This window comes from Homarus americanus, unplaced genomic scaffold, assembly GCF_018991925.1.
Source record: "Homarus americanus isolate GMGI-L3 unplaced genomic scaffold, GMGI_Hamer_2.0 scaffold25483, whole genome shotgun sequence".
Taxonomy (NCBI): domain Eukaryota; kingdom Metazoa; phylum Arthropoda; class Malacostraca; order Decapoda; family Nephropidae; genus Homarus; species Homarus americanus.
The window spans coordinates 7302543-7322137 of NW_024726235.1; the positions used below are offsets into that span (position 1 = coordinate 7302543).

Consider the following 19595-nt stretch of genomic DNA (forward strand, 5'->3'; position numbering starts at 1 on the left):
TCATGTTTGTATTTGAATACAATCTAGATCTGAAAGTTTCATATTATTTTTAAATGAATGGCATCTTTTTCAATTAAATCTTGTTTCAATGTGTAGTAATAACAAATATGCACAAAACTTTCAAATTATTTTGAAAACCATGATCAACAATATACTTTTGGCAATAAAATTAATAAATTATTAGTTTTTTTTTAATTATGAACACATTCTTATCATTCAGTTTCTTTTAAATGCTCAAATCTATACTTAAATACTGATAGTGTGCCTCGACCATTTTAGTGCCTGACTCACTGTGTCGTGAGGTGAAAAAGGCTGAAAATCACTGCTCTAGACAAAGGAAAAAATAAATATACCTCCAATCTTGGGAGAAGGTGTCTAATCCATTAATATTCTTCATTGATGATAAGTGAAACAAAGACTGGAAATTTTTATTTCTCATTCATCACAAACAAAACTGCCTAAAGATTCAACTCACAAAGAATAAATCCAAGAGGACACATCAATGAGTCCCAAAATGTAATATCTTATCCCTGGGTAGAGCATCTATTTGAGGATTCTATGTTACAGTGACTTGCTTCAAGGTAAGAGGCATTGGAGCTCAACCTCAGCATAAAACACTTCCCCAGAAATTCTCCACAAAGAGCTTCTAGATATAATATGCAGAACCACATACCACATTCATATTACGATATTACATCTCCTGGCAATATATTCTTCCTCTTTTAAGAGGAAAAAGAGAGAAGCCACAAGCATGTGGATTGAGGTATGTGCATAAAAAGTATGGGTCACAGGCCTGGGACTATGACTAGCAACCCATGCATAAACACTGATACAGAATTGGGAAAGTCAGTGAAGAATGTAAACACACTTTACAAACCAATAAAGACAAAACACAATCCATCTTGGTTGCATCACATCTAGAACTCCATTAGTTCCTACCAATCATCCCGGATATGTCACAAATTATATCACAAAGGAGTTACACACTTAATTCTTGTAGTATATAAGCAGTCAGGGGAAAGGTGGTCTGATAGATTCATTCTCAATGACATTCAACTAAAATTTTATTCAAGAATGGTGGACTGATCTTGAAATCAAGTTGGAGGACATTAGCTTAGGCACAGTTCATGCTGACAGACACAGTACTGTACTGTACAAAAAATATCCCTTAGCCTCTACAGAGCAACTGTGGACAGTATGTTGGGGTTAGAGGAGTGATTGGGATACCAAGACAGGTTGACAAAAACAAGATATATATCATCAGCAATAACATAAGCAGGACTTAAATTTTCTTTAAAGTTGGTTTGTATATATTGATAATGGTGTGACTACCTAAAACGAACAGTTTGTTTCAATTTTGAAAGGTGATGAAGTTCAAATACCAAAATTTTAAAAATAAGTACTGTAACTGAATGGCCAAGCTGAAGTGCATGGCATCAACTGGACCCATTGTACAAAGAATGTTGTCAACCACATTTAGACACACCATCAGGTATCTGTGAGGACTATATGTACAGCAGGTAACACTCAATACTGTATACAATTCCCTGTATGTATTTGAAAAAGTAACTGGTAAATGCTAACATAAGAAAAAAAGTGTGAAATACCAGTAACAATTATCCTGTTAATAAAATAATTATAAATTGAAAAAACTGCTTACAGGTCCAGGTGACTAGAATGAAGCAGGAAAAATGCAAGGATTCAAAACAGGAAGCATTTATGGAGTTAAAAATGAGTGTGAACCTACCTTAAGGTTCCAACCCAGTGTACCTGAAGCCGTGATGGCTCTTGAAGTATTGCTTTGAGCCTGTTTTGCCAAGTGAAAAACTGCTCAGCAGCAACTGACACTTGTCTAGCATGACTCGAGTATTTTCACACCCAAACAGTACAAATGCTAATACAGGTTGACAACCCTTTATCCAAAAACCGAAAAAAAAAATTGTGGAGCAATTTTTTTTTTTTTTTTAATGGGTATTAGCCCACCCGCGCACAGTTCACTGACCCACATCGGGGCCTGGGGGGTGAAAATGTAATAGTAATAATAACTATAATAATACAGGTAATAATAATAATAATAATGATAATACAGTAATCATAATAATTATTTGTAGTAAATAAGAATTTTAATAAAAAATACACAAAAATAAAAATAATAATAATAATAATAATAATAATAATAACAATAAATCTGTAATAATGAAATAATAATAATAATAAAGAAATACGAGAATGAAAAAAAAGATCAAGTGAGAAACATGACCTAGACCTATGAATTATTTTTATTATTATTATTATTATTATTATTATTATTATTATTATTATTATTATATTTTAGCCCCCAGGCCCCAATGTGGGTCAGTGATCTGTGCCCAGGTGGGCTGATCCCTGTTTAAAAAAAACAAAAAAACAAAAAACCTAACCATTCTGAAATCCGAAAAATTCCAAAAAACGAAATGCACCTGGTCCCAAGGATTTCGGATAAGGGATTGGCAACCTGTACAGTATATCAAGAAGTACAAACAATAAAAAAAAAACTAGAGGTAGACAGTGTTATGTCAATGTTACAGTATACTGTATAATATTTGAGGCGCCAAGTGAGACATGGGGCCAACAGCCATCCTCACCCCCCTCCCCCAGAAAAAAAATTGTGTTATAGTATTATCTGTACTCCCCAACCTTTCTTCTATCTGCAGAAAATCAAACTGTCCCAGTAGAGCAATATTTGTAAGGTTGAGAGCCTTATTAGTGAAGGTAGGTAAAAGCGTCTTTACAGCACGTGATCTGCTCCTCGAGGTACACTGAGGGGGAGATGGGGACAAGTACCCGAGGCCCCCAGTCGTACCCTCTCTCGTTCATAGCGACTCATTATTTTCCCGTTTATTAGCTAATGGGAGAGAGGACCATTGAGAGAAAAATAAACAAAACAGAGAGGAGGGTGGGAGTGAAGGCTGGTGGCACGTAGCGTGATATGTTCCTGTCTGAGTGACAAGTCTTATCGCACCAATAGGGGGAAAACAGAGGGAGGAGGCGGCTGGGAGCGAGAGTGGGTGGTGTGTGTTAGTAGGAGGCTTACAGCACTAAGTGAGGGAAGTGCCGTTCTGTTCTCCATGCATTATTCCTTCATCTTCCAATAATGTCGAGCGACAATAGACAGGAAGCCACTACCTCACTTGTATTACCAATATTTAATATTGGTAATACAAGTCATTGTTTACTGTAATTTTTATAATAATAACTAAGACTTAAGTACCAGCATGTTTAGTTTTTTTTTATTATACTTTTTGGCGCTTGGTTCCTGGTAATACCTAGTATTGTTTGCTTTTATGCAAACAGTACAATGACCTTTGACTTTCTGGTGTGGTCTAAATACATTATTGCTTCCATGTAATGAAAATTATACTCCAACAATGCATATTAATAAAACTGCAAACACTACCCATCAAAAACAATGCAATTTTTACTATAAATAATCTTTTCAATTAATATGACTTTGGTATCTGCAAAACCAGCTTTAAGAGCTCTACACCCTGCCACTTGAATTGACTCAATATCTTCATTGGTTCAAAGGTTCAAATACCCATTCATTCATAAATAGTGATACTACTGTACTACTACTGTTATGAAGCCGTTGAAGACACAGGTTACCACAGGGGGTGTAGGAACACATTTAAGCAAATGTACCACATGCTGAGTAATATTCATAGATGCTATTTTCATAATAACAGATGACATGGTGAAATTATGTATGGGGTGAAAAATGTGTTAAAGGTACAAAGAGCCTAGATCCATTTTAAGGTCCAGGGGTAGTGCTCGGGCAAAGGTGTCTGTTGGGCAATGACCATTTTATGGTCATTGATTTAAATTTTTGGGGAAAATAACCATTAAGGCAAACATCTGCATTCCAGCAAATCACTTTACCTCAATAATGAGCCTCTTCCAAGGGCTATTATAAGATGGCTAATATTATAGCATACCTTTTCCTGAAATACAATTATTAATGGACAATTTCCTGAGCATAAGGATTTTAACTTTATCGGTCTGTGCTTTTTAACCCTAAAGATATTCATAATTTCCACTGTTAATCATTAGTCATACATTGATACACAGTGCTGAACTCAAAATACTGTATATTCAATCAGCATTTTTGTCACACAAAAAGTTAGTTCATGCAGAAAGAAATCAACAAGTAAAGCAGCTTTCACATTTAGGCACCAATAGATACTTGTATACAGTATAATACTTATATTATGAAGCATTATGACACATGCACTCAGATAGTTGCAGACAAAATTCCCCAGACACTTGGCAGTATCTGACATGCAAGTACTTGATGATCATTAGGCGAGGTAGGATTGTAATTTTAACATATTCTGACAGAATTCTTTGTATTACCGGGTAAGGAATGTTCGTTTATATCCATTTTTATGGTTCCAACAGGTGATGAAAAGCAGCATTATTAGACATAATCCAATCATATACATGACCCCGAAGTAGATGCCAGATATTTCCTAATGTTCAGGGAATTTTGTCCACAACTGTACATGCCAGTTCATATTGACAAGCACAGAATAATAATAATAATAATAATTTGAGCAAGTAACTGTGAACAAATGAAGGGAAAGACTGTGTTGCTCTTCATTCTGGCCACCCTGCACCAGTATTAGGAAAAAATTACAAGAGAGAAAATATTAAAAGTGAAGGGATTATCTATTTATCTCTGTAGAGTGAAATGTAATTTAGCACTGATCAATTACAGTGTAGTGAAGAATTTATCTATTCTGTGAAGTTCTATTACATTGTAAAATTATATCAGGCTTATTAAAATGATGTTCTGTTACTATTTTTATTGATTTTTGTACACTTATATATAAAAAATACAGACAGTTTGATAAGATGTTTGGCATTGTCTGGAGTGAGAAGCTTTCAGTTAGATGGTAAATACATATAATAAAAATTCATGTAAAAGCGATGACACCTTTTGAGATTATAAATGACAGTGTACTGCCAACAGCTTAAATGCATATTTACAGTATACAGTATCCACATTTTAATTAATCTAATCTAATCTGATTTAATCTTTGGGCTAATTGCATTTCTAAAAAAAATCTATATATTTTAAAATATATCTTGTTATTCAAATACTTTTTTCTTTTCTTTATAAAGTGTCATACTGTATATATAAAATTATTAATTTGGTTTAAATTATCCCACCAAATCCCATCACTATCCAACAGTGGCCCTGGACAAACATGGTGACTGAGGGTGGCTCCAACCTAAGCGTCCAGCAACCTGCAAAGAGACCAACCAACAGCTCAGGATTGAAAAGGACAATCAAAATATATTTTAAAGCTGGTTGGCGGTGTCTAATATTTTTGTCCAGTTAATGCTGGTATCATGGCCAGTCACTAATTTGTCAAAAAAAGCTGTGGTCAGTTGGTGGTCACACAGTGTCAATGAAAACACGATTACCTTCTCTGGTCCACAATCACTCGCTCAAATGCTGTATAAGATGGCACAGCAAAATTTCCCAGTTATCATCTTATAATTTGCTAACATAGCAATTATGACCATAAAATTCCTACATACAGTATTACTCCAGCAGTTATCCCAGAATCATTAAACCATGAAATGAGTTAACCATGAATTAATAATTGTGACCCCTGTGCACATATCTGTGATCATGACACAGTTACCCATAATTTGGAGCAGTGTCTACATCCACAGCTTAACTCCCACTGACAGTGGTGTTAAAATCTTCAGGTGTGGAAGATCTTCAAACTTGTGGCAAGTACAAATTACTTAAATGTACAGTACAGTACTGTATATTTTCCATCATCACCCCCACCATTTTATAGCCATTTTCCATACTTGTGAGTTAGCCAAGATAACCTAATGACACAATTTTCATTAGCCAAGTTTAAAGGAAACTTTACAGCTGGATGCTCTTCCTATTGCCAGGCCACTTTTATAGTAGGGACACCATTACTGTACTTTTATTTAATAGAACAATACTGTAGACAGTGGTGCAGAAATGATAGGCAGCAGCAGCTGCACCACTACTCACCAGGGAGGGGGAAGGTAAACTGAGTTTAACAGCAAAATCATGTTATCTATGATCAAGGACCTCCCTCAACCACATATAACCAAGTGCAATATATCAAAGAAAAAGTGGAAACTTTCCAAAAACCTGATTAGGAACCTCCATGACCAATATAGTGCATGAATCACAATTTATGGCTTACAAAAGAAATTGTGACAAATTACTTAAGTTTTATGCTGAAAGCAAATCAGGCCATGTGCTACCCCCCCCCCCAAAAAAATAAAAATAAAATAAAACTTCTGTGAAGCCAAAGCAGCCAGCACGGATAAACTAATTTATAAGTGGGGTTAGTCAAACTGCTCAAGTCACCAAGACCATTTTTGTTCTAAGATGCTGACTCCACTCTCAACCTCTTCATCCTACCTATTCATCTTTCATTCTTCAGCTCTAAGATAATTAGCAAATACAAATAAAGAACAAATAGATAAAGAAATACTGCATTTTTTTTTTCACATACATCTTCAGAATAAATAAGAAAAATCTGGGTGCATGGTAAACATGCCGATAGTTTATATTCACTGCCGCTGACTGAACAAGTGTATGACAGACCTTGGTGCGTATTTAGAGGAAATAATAAAAAATAATTAATTTTCCTGCAGTAAAATGTATCTATGTACCAAAAGTGAGTTTAGTGAAGATGAGATATGAAGTTGTAAGCATCATGCAGCTGGTAGTCCCACTGTTTATTATGGCAGATGATGGAAGTACAGTGGTCCCTCGGTTAACGAGCGCCTCGGTTAACGAGATTTCGGTTAACGAGTTACCTTCCATAAGATTCTTAACTTCGGTTAACGAGCAATCCCTCGATTAACGAGTTTCTTACTAGCCGACCTAAACATGTTTTCGTTTGCATTAGGCGGTCCACCAGCTGTAGTATTAGTCCGCCAATACAGTAATCGGTTCTAGGGCTTAAATTCCTTACCATTTTAGTAAATATCAAGAAGTTTATACTATTCAATAATTGTAAAAGTTTAATATTAAATTTTTTAGTAATGTTAACAATTATTGAACATAATTGAAGGTAAGGTCACTAGTTTCATGCATGCCATCCAGCCTGCCAACACACCACCATACAGGCTTTTCAGTGGAGGTAACATCTTGCTTGAGACTCTCTTCAACTAAACGCTTTTTTCTGTGCTTGCAAGCAAATTATTGGTCATTTTGAAATTGATTTTACATATTGACAATATATAATGCAGTGCAGTGTTGATTTAAAGATAATAATCTTGAATTACACCAAGAGAACTAAAATTTTATGGGTGAAATGGCACCATGGGGCGACTTCTCTTCCACCCCAATGCCTTCTCTTCTCCCTTCTCCTCCACCCCCATTCTAATTCCCATCATCATCATCATCATCCAGGAGCCTTCTACATACACACCTCAAAGTAAGTGTACTTTTCTACCTTTTTTGTTGAATTTAGGCAATGTTCGGTGAGCTGGAACCAATTACACAAAAACCCATTGAAACAATGGTTTCGGTTAACGAGCAACCTTCTAGAACGGATTGTGCTCGTTAACCGAGGGACCACTGTACAGTAAACTCTTGATAACACGGAATTTCATATAATTCGGCACATATATGGTCTCAGAATTTATTATAAAAAAACTCGGAAAATGCCAAGTTATATAAAATTATCTGGGAAAACCTCGGCATGTTTGGCCATGTGGATAAGATTCGCCTCGCTGTACTCCACGCTTGGTTAGTCTGGTGTTTGTTATTATTGTGGTTGGGTGTGTGCTGGCTCACTCCACCCAGTACATGGACGTGGGAAGGGAGGAATCTGTAGCACCCCAATAGTTTGGGTATAAAGTACAGTACAAAACTATACATTGCACCACAGAGTATCTAAGGCACCAGAATTAATACTCAGCACTCCCTGGTAAAATTTGGTTCATGTCGTACTAACCCAGGAACACCCAACAACTTTCCCCATTCATGTCAGGTCAGCTACTGTATGCAGAACATCTCCACTATTAATCAAATGTCATAGATTTTATTTAATTTACAGTGCAATTCATTTAATCTGAATCCCAACAATCTGAATCTTCCAAGTATCCCAATTTTGTCCCCTTTGGTAAAACTTCTAATTTAGTCCAACAATCAAATGGCAACTGAAGTCATTTAATTGCATGTCTGACACCTGTAGTGCTATAACCGCTTTTTAAACAAAAATTGCTAATAAACAATAAAATTGATACAAAGCATATCATAAAATGCAATAGCACACATTTTATTTAAAAAAATAGCTCCTTCCACACTTAAACCATCATCTAAGTGATGCCATAGTTCAGCCAGGCAGTCAACCAGTTGACTATGATGTATGTGTGCGTGTGTGTGTGTATGCAGTGACGTCACATAGGAGGGAGGTGGAGGTGGATGCGTCAGCCAAGCAGTACAGCTCACTGAGTGGCCTTCACACACACACACACACACACACACACACATGCTCTTCATTTTTCTTATTTTATAGTTTTACATAATATTTTCTTTATTTCTAAGTTACATTTGAGCATTTTAATTTTTACTCTTTTGTTCTGTAATGAAGAAAACAATTTTACAAGGGTGGCCTATAATATCCCTATAAGATACGTGTTTACTGTACTTACATACCAAAACTTGAATTATATGATTTTTGTTTAAATTTATACTTTATTTTGTATAAGGTACCAAATTACAGTACATAAGTGCCGCACTGTTTACATAGCTTTTCCCCTGCATCACCTACCATTCCCCTGAGTTACTTACTATGCCTCTGTGTCACCTACCATGCCTCTTGCCTACTACAATGCTTCGTTCTTTACCTGAAGTGCTGGTAAGTGTTACTTTTTTAAAATTAGAAATTACATGTACAGTACTGTATATGTATATGGGCAAATAATTATTTAATGTTGTATTTTTGTAGATGGGGGGGGGGGGAGGAGTGCCTCGATAAGTCGGAATTTGGGATAATTCGACAAGGCCAGATCCCCATACATGCTGAATTATCAAGGTTTTATTGTCATAATATGGACCTTTCAATGACCTATGTCACATTAAGTAAAATTCTAATGCAATTTTTATGTTCATCAATTTGTTAGATATGCAGGTATATTTCTCTGTCTTATTATAAAAATTTGTCAATTGTAGTGCCATTCATATATACTGTACATCACACACCAGTGACCCATCACAAGCCACACTGTTGAAATATAAATTTATCTAATTTAAAACTTCTAAAATTACCTGTGGTACTTCCAAAGAGCCTCTTGGTCCCAAGCATTTCAGCTTCATGATATTCATGTGTTTTTACTAGCACTATGAAATCACCTGTCAGTTCTCCAAATCTGTACTGTACTCAATTTAAGGTTTATTTTGAACACTAATACTTGTGTTTCCTTGGGTAGCTAACCCCCAAATCATCTTCAAATAAGCCATACATTTATTTTTGTTCTGTTATATAGCCTTTTGATTATTCTTCTTACTGAGTTCTGAAATTTGGTTAAATCTTAATTGAAGATGTATTAATAAATATTGATCAAATTGTTAAAACAGTCCAATGAGCTAATAAGTCTCTCCTACAAACAAGGTTTTCTTTAATTTACTTACACAGGCATAAAAAAATTGCACCACTATTTTTTAAGTTAACTCCAGGACTTACTAATTTATATAAATTTCAAGCTATTGTACTCAGCAATTCAAAATTTAAACCCAAATTAAAATTACTGCACATTTTTACAATAATGTATGCTCTAGAGCAGGGCTGTGTAAATTGCCGCCCTAGGGCCGAATGCTGCCCTTGAAGCCTTTCAATGTGGCCCACTTCTGAATTTACCATGAACCCTGTCTGCGACCCCTACACCCAAGGCTCACTCATAAATGTTGTCTGGTGTTTGGAAGCATACATAATATGTGAACATCCTTTTTCAAAAATTATTATAACTAAAAACAAATTAAGGTCCTCTATTACCGATGTGCACCTACTGAATGCCCTTCATGTTGTTACGTCATCCATCCAGCCAGACACATGCATACTTAGTGCAGCAAAGTACAAAGTCACCCATGCCATTAACAATTCATTCCACAGTCAACAAACACCGTAAGTAAGCATCTTGTCTTTTGAGCTTTAAATTTCACTAGCTTTGAATTTTAAAAGCAATGTATCGAGTGTATGGATTATCGTACATCAAATGATTTTATTGTGGCCCTCTATGCAAAAAGTTCGTATGCCCCAGCTCTAGAGTTTAGCTTTAACTGATTAAAATGAAGAAGTAAACACAATTTCACAAATATTTACCAAGTCCTTTCAAATATGTGCTTTAAATAGATTTTTGGGAGAATGAATAGTAAATTAATAATAATATAATAATACTCATAATACTACTACTAATAATAACAATAATAAAACCATGAAGTAAAACAACAATGCTCTCTAAACAAAAGTTATGGGAAATTCATCACTCATTATAAAAAGACCACAGTACAGTATATTTGTATGATGCATTGATGACTATACTAATTAGATACATTTATGTACAAGAAAATAATATAAAAATATTAAACTATGCATTGCTTGTATCCCTTACTTTACATGACACAGCACAGGGATTTATTGCACTGTCTAAATTTTAACTGTCATTCACCCAGGAAGTGATACAGTACAGTACTATAAGAGACAATCCATGAAAGTGACATTCACTACTCTTAAGCCTATAACTCAGATGCCAACCCCAAAAAATTCTTAATACTACAAGACAACACACTATGAACTTGTGGTATTTGTGTAATACTGTATGTCTAAAGCAAATCAGGAAATTACACAGCATAGAAATCACCATGAAGTGTGTAACAAGTTTGAGGCATAGTAATCAGTGTTGCTGAAATATCACTCCGTAATGCCACCATATATTTATAGAAAAAAAGTACTGTACTGTACCGCAGTCAAAAGTCATGCACCTAAAGCTAATCCTCCCCTCCAACCTGAATATGTTTATACAGCGCTTCAAGTCTGAAATAAATTCTTTGTTTCTTCTTGATTTAACAAGTAGCATGACAAACTGACATGTCAAACATAATCACCTAAGATACTTGCATCCAACCATAAATGGAGAATGTCTCCAATCTTAAGTATGAAAAAGACTCCCAACCTTAAGTATGAAAAAGACTCCCAACCTTAAGCACAAAGTGCATGATCCAGACAAGATTTTTAATTTTGACCATCATCTGTGACTCTCATCTTTGATACACAAATTCAAATTTGGTATTCTACACTTTGTCTAGTGATGATATTTATTTGTTATTACAGTATATCAAAGTACTGTAAATGTGCATATTAACAGCATATGAAAACCAACGGATGACTAACATGCTGAAATAAAAACCACGAAACACTTTTAATATGTAACTACTGTCAGTGAAAATGTATAACTTACCTGTTGGGCCGAGTATTATCATCTGGGTATTTAGCGGCATAGTCTGGATGATTGCAGTAGTATACAGCTTTCATGTCAAGCAAGAAATTGTACAACTGATGGCCACGAACCTGCGAATAATCCAACATACTGTAATTGTAATCACATGTATTACTAAATCTGTAGAAAGCTTATTTCAGTTTCAACTTGAAAATATTCTTTACTCAATAGCTTCCACTTAAAGGTTCAAATCCCTGCAGTGGACTTAACTCTAAAATTTGCTTCTCTCTAACAAATACACAAACTCTTGATAAATCCTCCTCCTGCTGTCAATTTCTTTTCATTGTAGACTCGCAAATATGTTATCACCAAATTTTACTGCATATAAGGTTTGCGACCAGTGTGCTTTTGAGGGGCACAATCCCTGTTATATAAAGACATTAACTAAAAATATCCAGTTACATTAATGTACTGGCACAAGTGTACGTATTGTATACTGCACACAGACACACTATGTATCCTCAGTGCTTACATATAAATTACAAACAAATATAATCAATGATCACTGATGTTATAATCTTGCAATCACTGTTTTCCTAGACTACAATGTAGCCATAAATTCCAACAGCTCAAAAATGTCGGAAATCATCCCATTCATCAGCCAACTGGCTATTACGGAGAATCTTTGTTAATACTCTACCTCTTAATTCTCACCCTACTTTCCACATACCTGTACATAAGTCAGATTTAGATCAACATTAAACTGAACTTTCAAGGTACAGGAAGCCCTTGTAAAATCATGTTAATGTGTCATGACAGTTGCTGTTATATAGCCAAATTCAAAACTCATGGGTCTTATATTTATAGCCAAAGAAAGAAAATAAAGGGAGGGGTTGCATTCCAAGAGTACAGTATATCCATGACACCTGTGATGTATAATTTTGTATATATTTACTTCATAGTAGATGTGAAACTAACAAAGTCACCACAGAACCTTGCATACACTGTGACACAAGAACTGTGAATGACACGGTTATGTAATTTATGTCAAAAGGTTCATATGAATAATCCCTATAAAAGAGGACTTACCCATTTAATATGTAAGTATACATTGTTATGACTTTGTAGTGGATATTTCCCCAACAACTACAACTGCCGTTTGTCGCTGACCAGCAGATTCCTCGTCGAGTTCCCCAGCCAAAGCCTCATGGTCTAACAAAGCGGAGTCGGCTATCAAGCCACGCCTACCTTCGCTATATAAGCTCTCAGCCTCGCAGTGATCTCCCTTCTTCTACCTGAGCCCCGCAACAAGCATCACCTCCTCTGAGCAAGCTTCTCACCAAACAGCTCTCTCTACTCCACGCTTCTAACCACGCAGCAACTTCCCGGCACCAAACTGCACTGTACATCCAATACAATATATATACAGAAAACGCATTGTGAGTTTCCTTTCTCCAACCCATCCTGAGTGCGAGACAACATCACGAAACCCCACAAATGGTGACCCCCGGAGAAACGCACTCACACAGGATGGAGGAGAAACGGATCACTCTCCCAGTCTTCAATCACAACATTGAAGACTTGCTTATCCACACGGAGGCAGCTCTCATTGGCTCTACAGCTACAGACGAACAGAAATACGGCACCCTGATCTGTTCCCTGCCCACAGAAGTCGCCACACAAGTCTGAGAAACCATCACCAACCCTCCAGCTGACAACAAATTCGCAGCTCTATGTGATGCTCTCAAGAGGCGATACCAGTGGCCTGACACCAGTCTCCTACAAGACCTATCCTGTCTCGCCCTCAGCAACTCCACGCCTGCACGTCTCTAGGACGAGACGCGGAAACTGAACTCCCGCCACACACACAGGCTTCCTGACACTATCCTGCACCAGCTTCACACTCAGAAGCTCCCTGCAGAAGTTCGTCTTGTCCTCTCAGTATTGGATTATTCTACTACCTCGACGACCTATGCAGCCACGGCAGACAGAGTATTCCACGAATACACTGCTGTGCGCCATGCTTCTGCACACAACTCAGTGGCTACACTTTCACTTTCCCCCAGTCTCGTCAACCTGACCAGCGCTCCCCACGACCAACACCTCACAAGACATGCGGGACCTGCTACTGTCCCTACACTGCAGGTCGGACACCCTAGAGCAGCTGCTCCTGTTCCTTCCCCATGCACTACGTCCTACCGACCCCAACACACCCGTCCTGCCTCAGACGCAGCCCCCAGCACAATGTATATACCCCCTGTTGGTACCATCAACGTTTTGGTGCTAAAGCTAGACGCTGTGAGGCTCCCTGCAACCACACGACAAAGCGACATCGACGGAGACTGGTAGGCGCCATAACCTCTGACACTATCAAGCAGCACATCACACGCCTTACTTCTGACCTTGACCACTTCACTCCTGCTGCCCATCACGACCTACTACAAACACTACGACAGGCAGTTTCTGCATTCAAGGCTACTGGCCCACGCCAGCCTTCCCATCGCCCTGAACACATTCATCCCGCACCTCCTCCGCCAGTCTGCCCACCATTGCCACTTGCAGCACCACCTCGCCCACAACATTTCTGGGTACCCTCTTTTCATCCTCAGGTACCTACTGCCCCTGACGTGAACCCTGCAGCCGACCTTATGGACCCAGACACCCCAACCGGCGCCACTGAGGACTGTGTACCTGCCGCAAGAGAAGCACCACATTCCTCGCCAGAACAACCTTCTCTTACCCACAACCCTCCTTCTACCTCTGCTTCTCCCACAGATCTCGTGTCTCTAGACAAAGTTGTCTCCCGTAGCGGCCGGCTAATCCACACCCCCGCCCGTTATGTCTCACATGTGGGATACAACCCTGCCGACAACAAGTCTCCTGCACCGTCCAGAGGGGAGGGGGAGTATTGTAGTGGATATTTCCCCTACAACTACAACTGCCGTTTGTCGCTGACCAGCAGATCCCTTGTCAAGTTCCCCAGCCAAAGCCTCATGGTCTAACAAAGCGGAGTCGGCTGTCAAGCCACGCCTACCTCCGCTATATAAGCTCTCAACATCGCAGTGAACTCTCTTCTTCTACCTGAGCCCCGCAAGCTCCTGACCAAACAGCTCTCTCTACTCCACGCTTCTAACCATGCAGCAACTTCCCAGCACCAAACTGCACTGTACATCCAATACAATATAAATACAGAAAATGCATTGCGAGTTTCCTTTCTCCAACCCATCCTGAGTGCTAGACAACATCACAAAACCCCATAACTTCACCTCTAGACTGCAAAATTTTCAGGTTCAAGAGGAGCAAATACATCTTGAGAGATTACATCTTCATAACTTCAAATTATTGCTTGATTTCTATGACTAAGGTTTCTGCAGTCCATAATTCAAAGTCCCTAATCATATTTTCTGCAGGTGCCAATATTCTAAACCACTAGACAGAAGCTTTAGGCCAAATAAAAATTTAATATAGGACTTTGTTACCAAATGGAAGTATTGTTACATTGGCAAAATGTTACTCAAGTAGAAGTAAAAGTATCCAAAGTTCAATGTAATCAAAGTAAAAAAGTACCGCATTCATAAAGAACTCAAGTACAGTACAGGCACTGAAAGTAAAAAGTAACAACAAAATTATTAATTGTCTGAAATATTAAAATAAATCCACATAAATTATAAAAACTAATTAACTAAAGATAAAAATAAAACACACAGCATTACACATGTTTATTTGCAAATCTTTCTACTGAGATTAATCAATAATGGATTCTCAAAATAATGGCTGTCCATTAGGATCTTTTAAACCAGTGGTTCCCAACCTCAGGTCGCGACCCAAATCAGGGTCGCAGGGTGTCCTCAGTAGGGTCGCGAGGGGCCTTCAGACAATTTAAAAAATATAGTACTTATCATAGTCAAACAAATGCTTGCTTAACATTTAAGCTATATAATATATTATATGCCTGAGGGTAATGACACTGTATTGTTGGAAAATCTAGGGTCGCAGCCAAAAAAGGTTGAGAACCACTGTTTTAGACCTAAATATAATCTCAGCATGACCACCAAAAGAGAATACGTTCAGCCACTCTTCTCCCTACAATCCATCACAGGGATAGTGAACGGGCTGAAAATGTATCCATCCAACACTATGATCACTTTCTTCCTTATCCACACAAATATCATCGACGTGGACTTATGGTCTGCAGACATAATGTTGTCTCTGCTCGCATTAGGTTAGGATACAGACCTATCTGGCAAATATCTGAAGCTGGAGATGACCTACACTTCTCTTCCTGTAAACTCTGTAACTGTCCCAACGCTAACACCCTTCAACATCATTGCCTTGACTGTCCCACTGCTAGGGACCTCCTACCACAGGACAAGTCACTAATACTGTACTATATTTCACCACCTACTTATTCATAATAATTTAGATTTAATTCTTGTACGCTACCCAAGCTTTGGTGGGTGCTAACTCCCATTGTCCCTAAATCATATCAATATTGTCTCCATATCACAATTCATGGCGTGTCCTATTAGACAGGCGTACCAATGTATTAGGGGCTTGTCGCCCCTGGAGTGTAATAAATTACAGTAATTAGCTAATAAATAACAAGCCCAGCCTGACTAAACAGACTCACAAGCTTGAGAAATAAGTCACATAATGTCTATAATGTCAGGAAAGACCTCAGTATCTCCATTCCATCCCCTGGGCATGTCAAGTAGCTGTCAAGCTCCTTCAGTTGAGGAATTTGTGGATGATTGTTGCCTCCATAATGACGGAGTCTGACGCCTCACCGTGAACTGTCCCTCTAATTGGGGCGTGGCTGTGGTGACTTTATTTGATGAGTGGCTGAATTTTTCACACCATATAACATCTGGTGGATGCTGGGACAGTGGTATTTAATTATTCAAGCAGAATTTTAACTTCAGATTTATGTAAAGTATTCTAAAATCACATCATCTTTGAAATTCATTTTAGGTACAGGAATATGCAGAGAGCAACTGATGTCTAACAGAAAAACCAAGCCCCTGAAGGAAAGGTGGGGGAGAAGAGAGGGGATTTGATGGGGGAAGGAGTGATAAGATGGTAGGCTAGGTGAGGTGGGTGGTCAAGGTGCTAATGGACACAAAAAGATCGAAGGGAAAGCCCGCTGTCATGGCCACTGCCACCTGACCTGACCTGACCCGACGTCTCCTTACCTCATGAGACCTCTAGGTATATGACCGTGTGGTGTCTTCCCACACCATACCCTTCATGGCTACACCCACACCATATCCTCCACCCACACAACTCTTTTACTATGGTTAATAATTAATTAATTAAAATATATATTATTAGTTTGCATGTAACGAGTACAGCTACTCCTCGACTTATGACATACTCAACCTACGACCACCCGGATATACGCCCGCCTCAGTCGTACCAAAATTTTGTCAAATTACGTATTTTCAAGTCCCAACTTTAGTGATTGTGCTGTGTACTGACAAAATTTTCGTTAGTAATTCATTTTAAAATGGCTGGCAAGCTTAAAAGCGAGAGAATTGTGGTGCTGAGAAGAAAAAGAGACACCCATTCTAGATTTTCTATGTATTATTTTCGCATTTTCGACTTACGACCTGGTTTTGGGTCCCTAACTCGTCGTAAGTCGAGGAGCAGCTGTAACGATATTTGTTTTTAAATGTATTGGAGTAAAATTATTAGAAAACCATACTTAAGTAAAAGTACTAAAAAATGTGACTACTTTTCAAAAAGTAAATACCCAAAAATGTTCCTCGAGTACAGTACTCAAGTAAATTTACATGTATTTAGTTACTTTACAACTCTGAATATAGGTCACCTACAGTACAGAACATAAAATAATAAGGTTAATTTAAAAATAAGTTGACACAGAGATGCTACAAAAAAAATACACGAAATCATAATACTTACTGGAATGTAAAACATTTTATCATCATCATCCTGGGGTTCAGTCTTTGGCTCCAATGTCCTTGGCTTTTTCCTAGCCACCAGTGATACTTTTTCCTGAGAGAGAATAATTTGCAAAAAATTATACTTTGGTAGTTTGAATATTTAGAAGTAAAGAGTGTAAATGGAAAAATAAAGATGTGATATTGAGAGAGAGAGAGAGTTATATACAGAAAAATTAAAAAGTATTTTCAAACCACATAAATTTGTCTTTGAAAGTTAGCAAACCTTCCACATGTTAAGATATCTATGTTTATTGGTGCATGGAAAATTATATAAAATAGAGTTTGGTACAGAAGCCAGAAAAATCACTTTCAAACTATGATGACATTGACCTTTCATCAAGGAATCACAAAATCCATAACCTTCCTCTCCATAAGGGAACGGTACCTACAATGTTCATCTGTGTGTGTGGAAACTTGTGTCACAGTACAGAAAGTGTGATTATTATTTCAGCAAAACCACTGACCGAATGACCCCAAAATCAATATGGATGCTTTTCTCTCAATACATTAGACTCTTCCCATTCGCAGATTTACGATTCACAATTTCGACGATTCACGGTAAGCAGCTGGTGGCTCGGGTGGCTTCTCCCTCAACGCAAAGAGTCACCCCGTGCGCCCGCGGCATCTCATCCCGCTCTGTTTGCCCTCACCCAGTACCCGTGACCTAGCATCCAGTGTCATACTCTCAAAACTTTCAGGTTTCTTTGTGAAAATGGCCCCAAAAAGACTGCCTAGTGCCAGTGCTAGTGATGCTAGCGGAGTGAAACAGAAAGGACAAGTCAGTGATGACCATGGCAAAGAAAATTAAATTATGAGACAAGTTAAAAGAGGGGACGAGTGCTGCCGCAGTTGGTCGGTTGTTTGGTGTGAACGAATCCACCTCCCGGTTGCGCACCACTCCACCACCCACCTCTCCACCAACCACCACTGCATCACCCTCTTCCACCAGTGATCCTGATAATCCACTATGCTTCAGTAACCAGGTCTCCCTAGGTACAGTGCACCACTTCAACAAGCTCCAGACTTCCACATATGAATGTAAGTACAGTATTGTGACTTAAGTTTTTCATACACAGTATACAGTAGGTATACCTGTATATTAGTGCACAGGTAATATATAAGCGGTTATTCACGGTTTTACCAATTCGCGCCACTTCTTGGAACCTATCCCTCGCGAATGGCAAGGGTCTACTGTACAGTAAAGCCTTCGATAACAACTTTTCATATTTAAAACCCTAGTTAATTTAGGACCCAATTCAATTTATGTCCTTATTTCACTTGTGTTTATGACCAAAATAAAAAAAAAATAAAAAAAAATTACATTTTTATATAAATAATAACTAGATCCCAATATGTATGATAAAAAAAATAAAATAAAAAATACTGTAAAAAAAAATGAAGAGTGCCTTGTGCAACGAAACTGCCTGGCTAATGAGTGGTAAACAACAGTCAGAGCTTGGCGGGCATTTTGTTTTCAGGCATCCGGAACAGGAACAGGAGAAAAACTTTCTCGGGTTTCTTACAGAATTTTTGCAGCCCTATTCAACATGAGCAAGAGAGCAAGTGATGGTAGTGTTGTTTCAAAAGCTAATAGAAAGTGTATAAGCTTAGCTGAGAAACTAGATGTGTTAAAACGATATGAAAAAGGTGAGAGGTCTGTGGATATTATATGGAGCAAGCAATGAACATATTTTCTGAAGTGGCTCCATTAACAGAACAGAGCATTAAAATTTAAATAAATGCAAATGAACTCTACATAAAGATGTATAACGAGAAAAGCAGCTGTGCAAGGTTATTTCAACATCTTTATTATTCGAAGGCCTAAACCATCAACTTCAGCTACACCATCAAATTCACCATCATAAGCAGCTTCAACAGCAACTTCAGGATCAGTAACAGTTTCAGCAACAGCTTTATGGAAAGCTACAGCTTCAGCCAGAGTTGAACCTGAAGACTTTGTCATCTGAGTAAAAACTCACACAATATCCAATGGATGTCCTTATGTTTTAGACTTTACCACCATTGGTGAGTAGAATTTTTGTTTTACATTCGGAAATATTATTTAAAACATATATGAACAGTAAATAAGCGTTGCTTTCATATTCATATGAAGAGAAATGACGATATATTTTCACATGTACG

The 19595-nt window shown here is 37.8% G+C and overlaps 1 protein-coding gene across 6 annotated transcripts in view; it reads right to left on the reverse strand.

Annotated features, from left to right (window-relative positions):
- The window catches only part of LOC121865498 (tumor protein p73-like), a 63364-nt gene that overhangs the window by 7257 nt on the left and 36512 nt on the right, over positions 1-19595 (reverse strand). For 5 of the 6 annotated variants that reach the window (XM_042365011.1, XM_042365009.1, XM_042365010.1 and 2 more), the window contains 2 exons: positions 17413-17505; positions 11512-11621 (listed from right to left, as the gene is read on the reverse strand). In XM_042365011.1, the coding sequence (XP_042220945.1) occupies positions 11512-11621; positions 17413-17505 (203 nt within the window). Of the gene's footprint in view, positions 1-4829; positions 5290-11511; positions 11622-17412; positions 17506-19595 lie in introns of those variants that run through there. The other variant, XM_042365014.1, reaches the window with a different exon arrangement.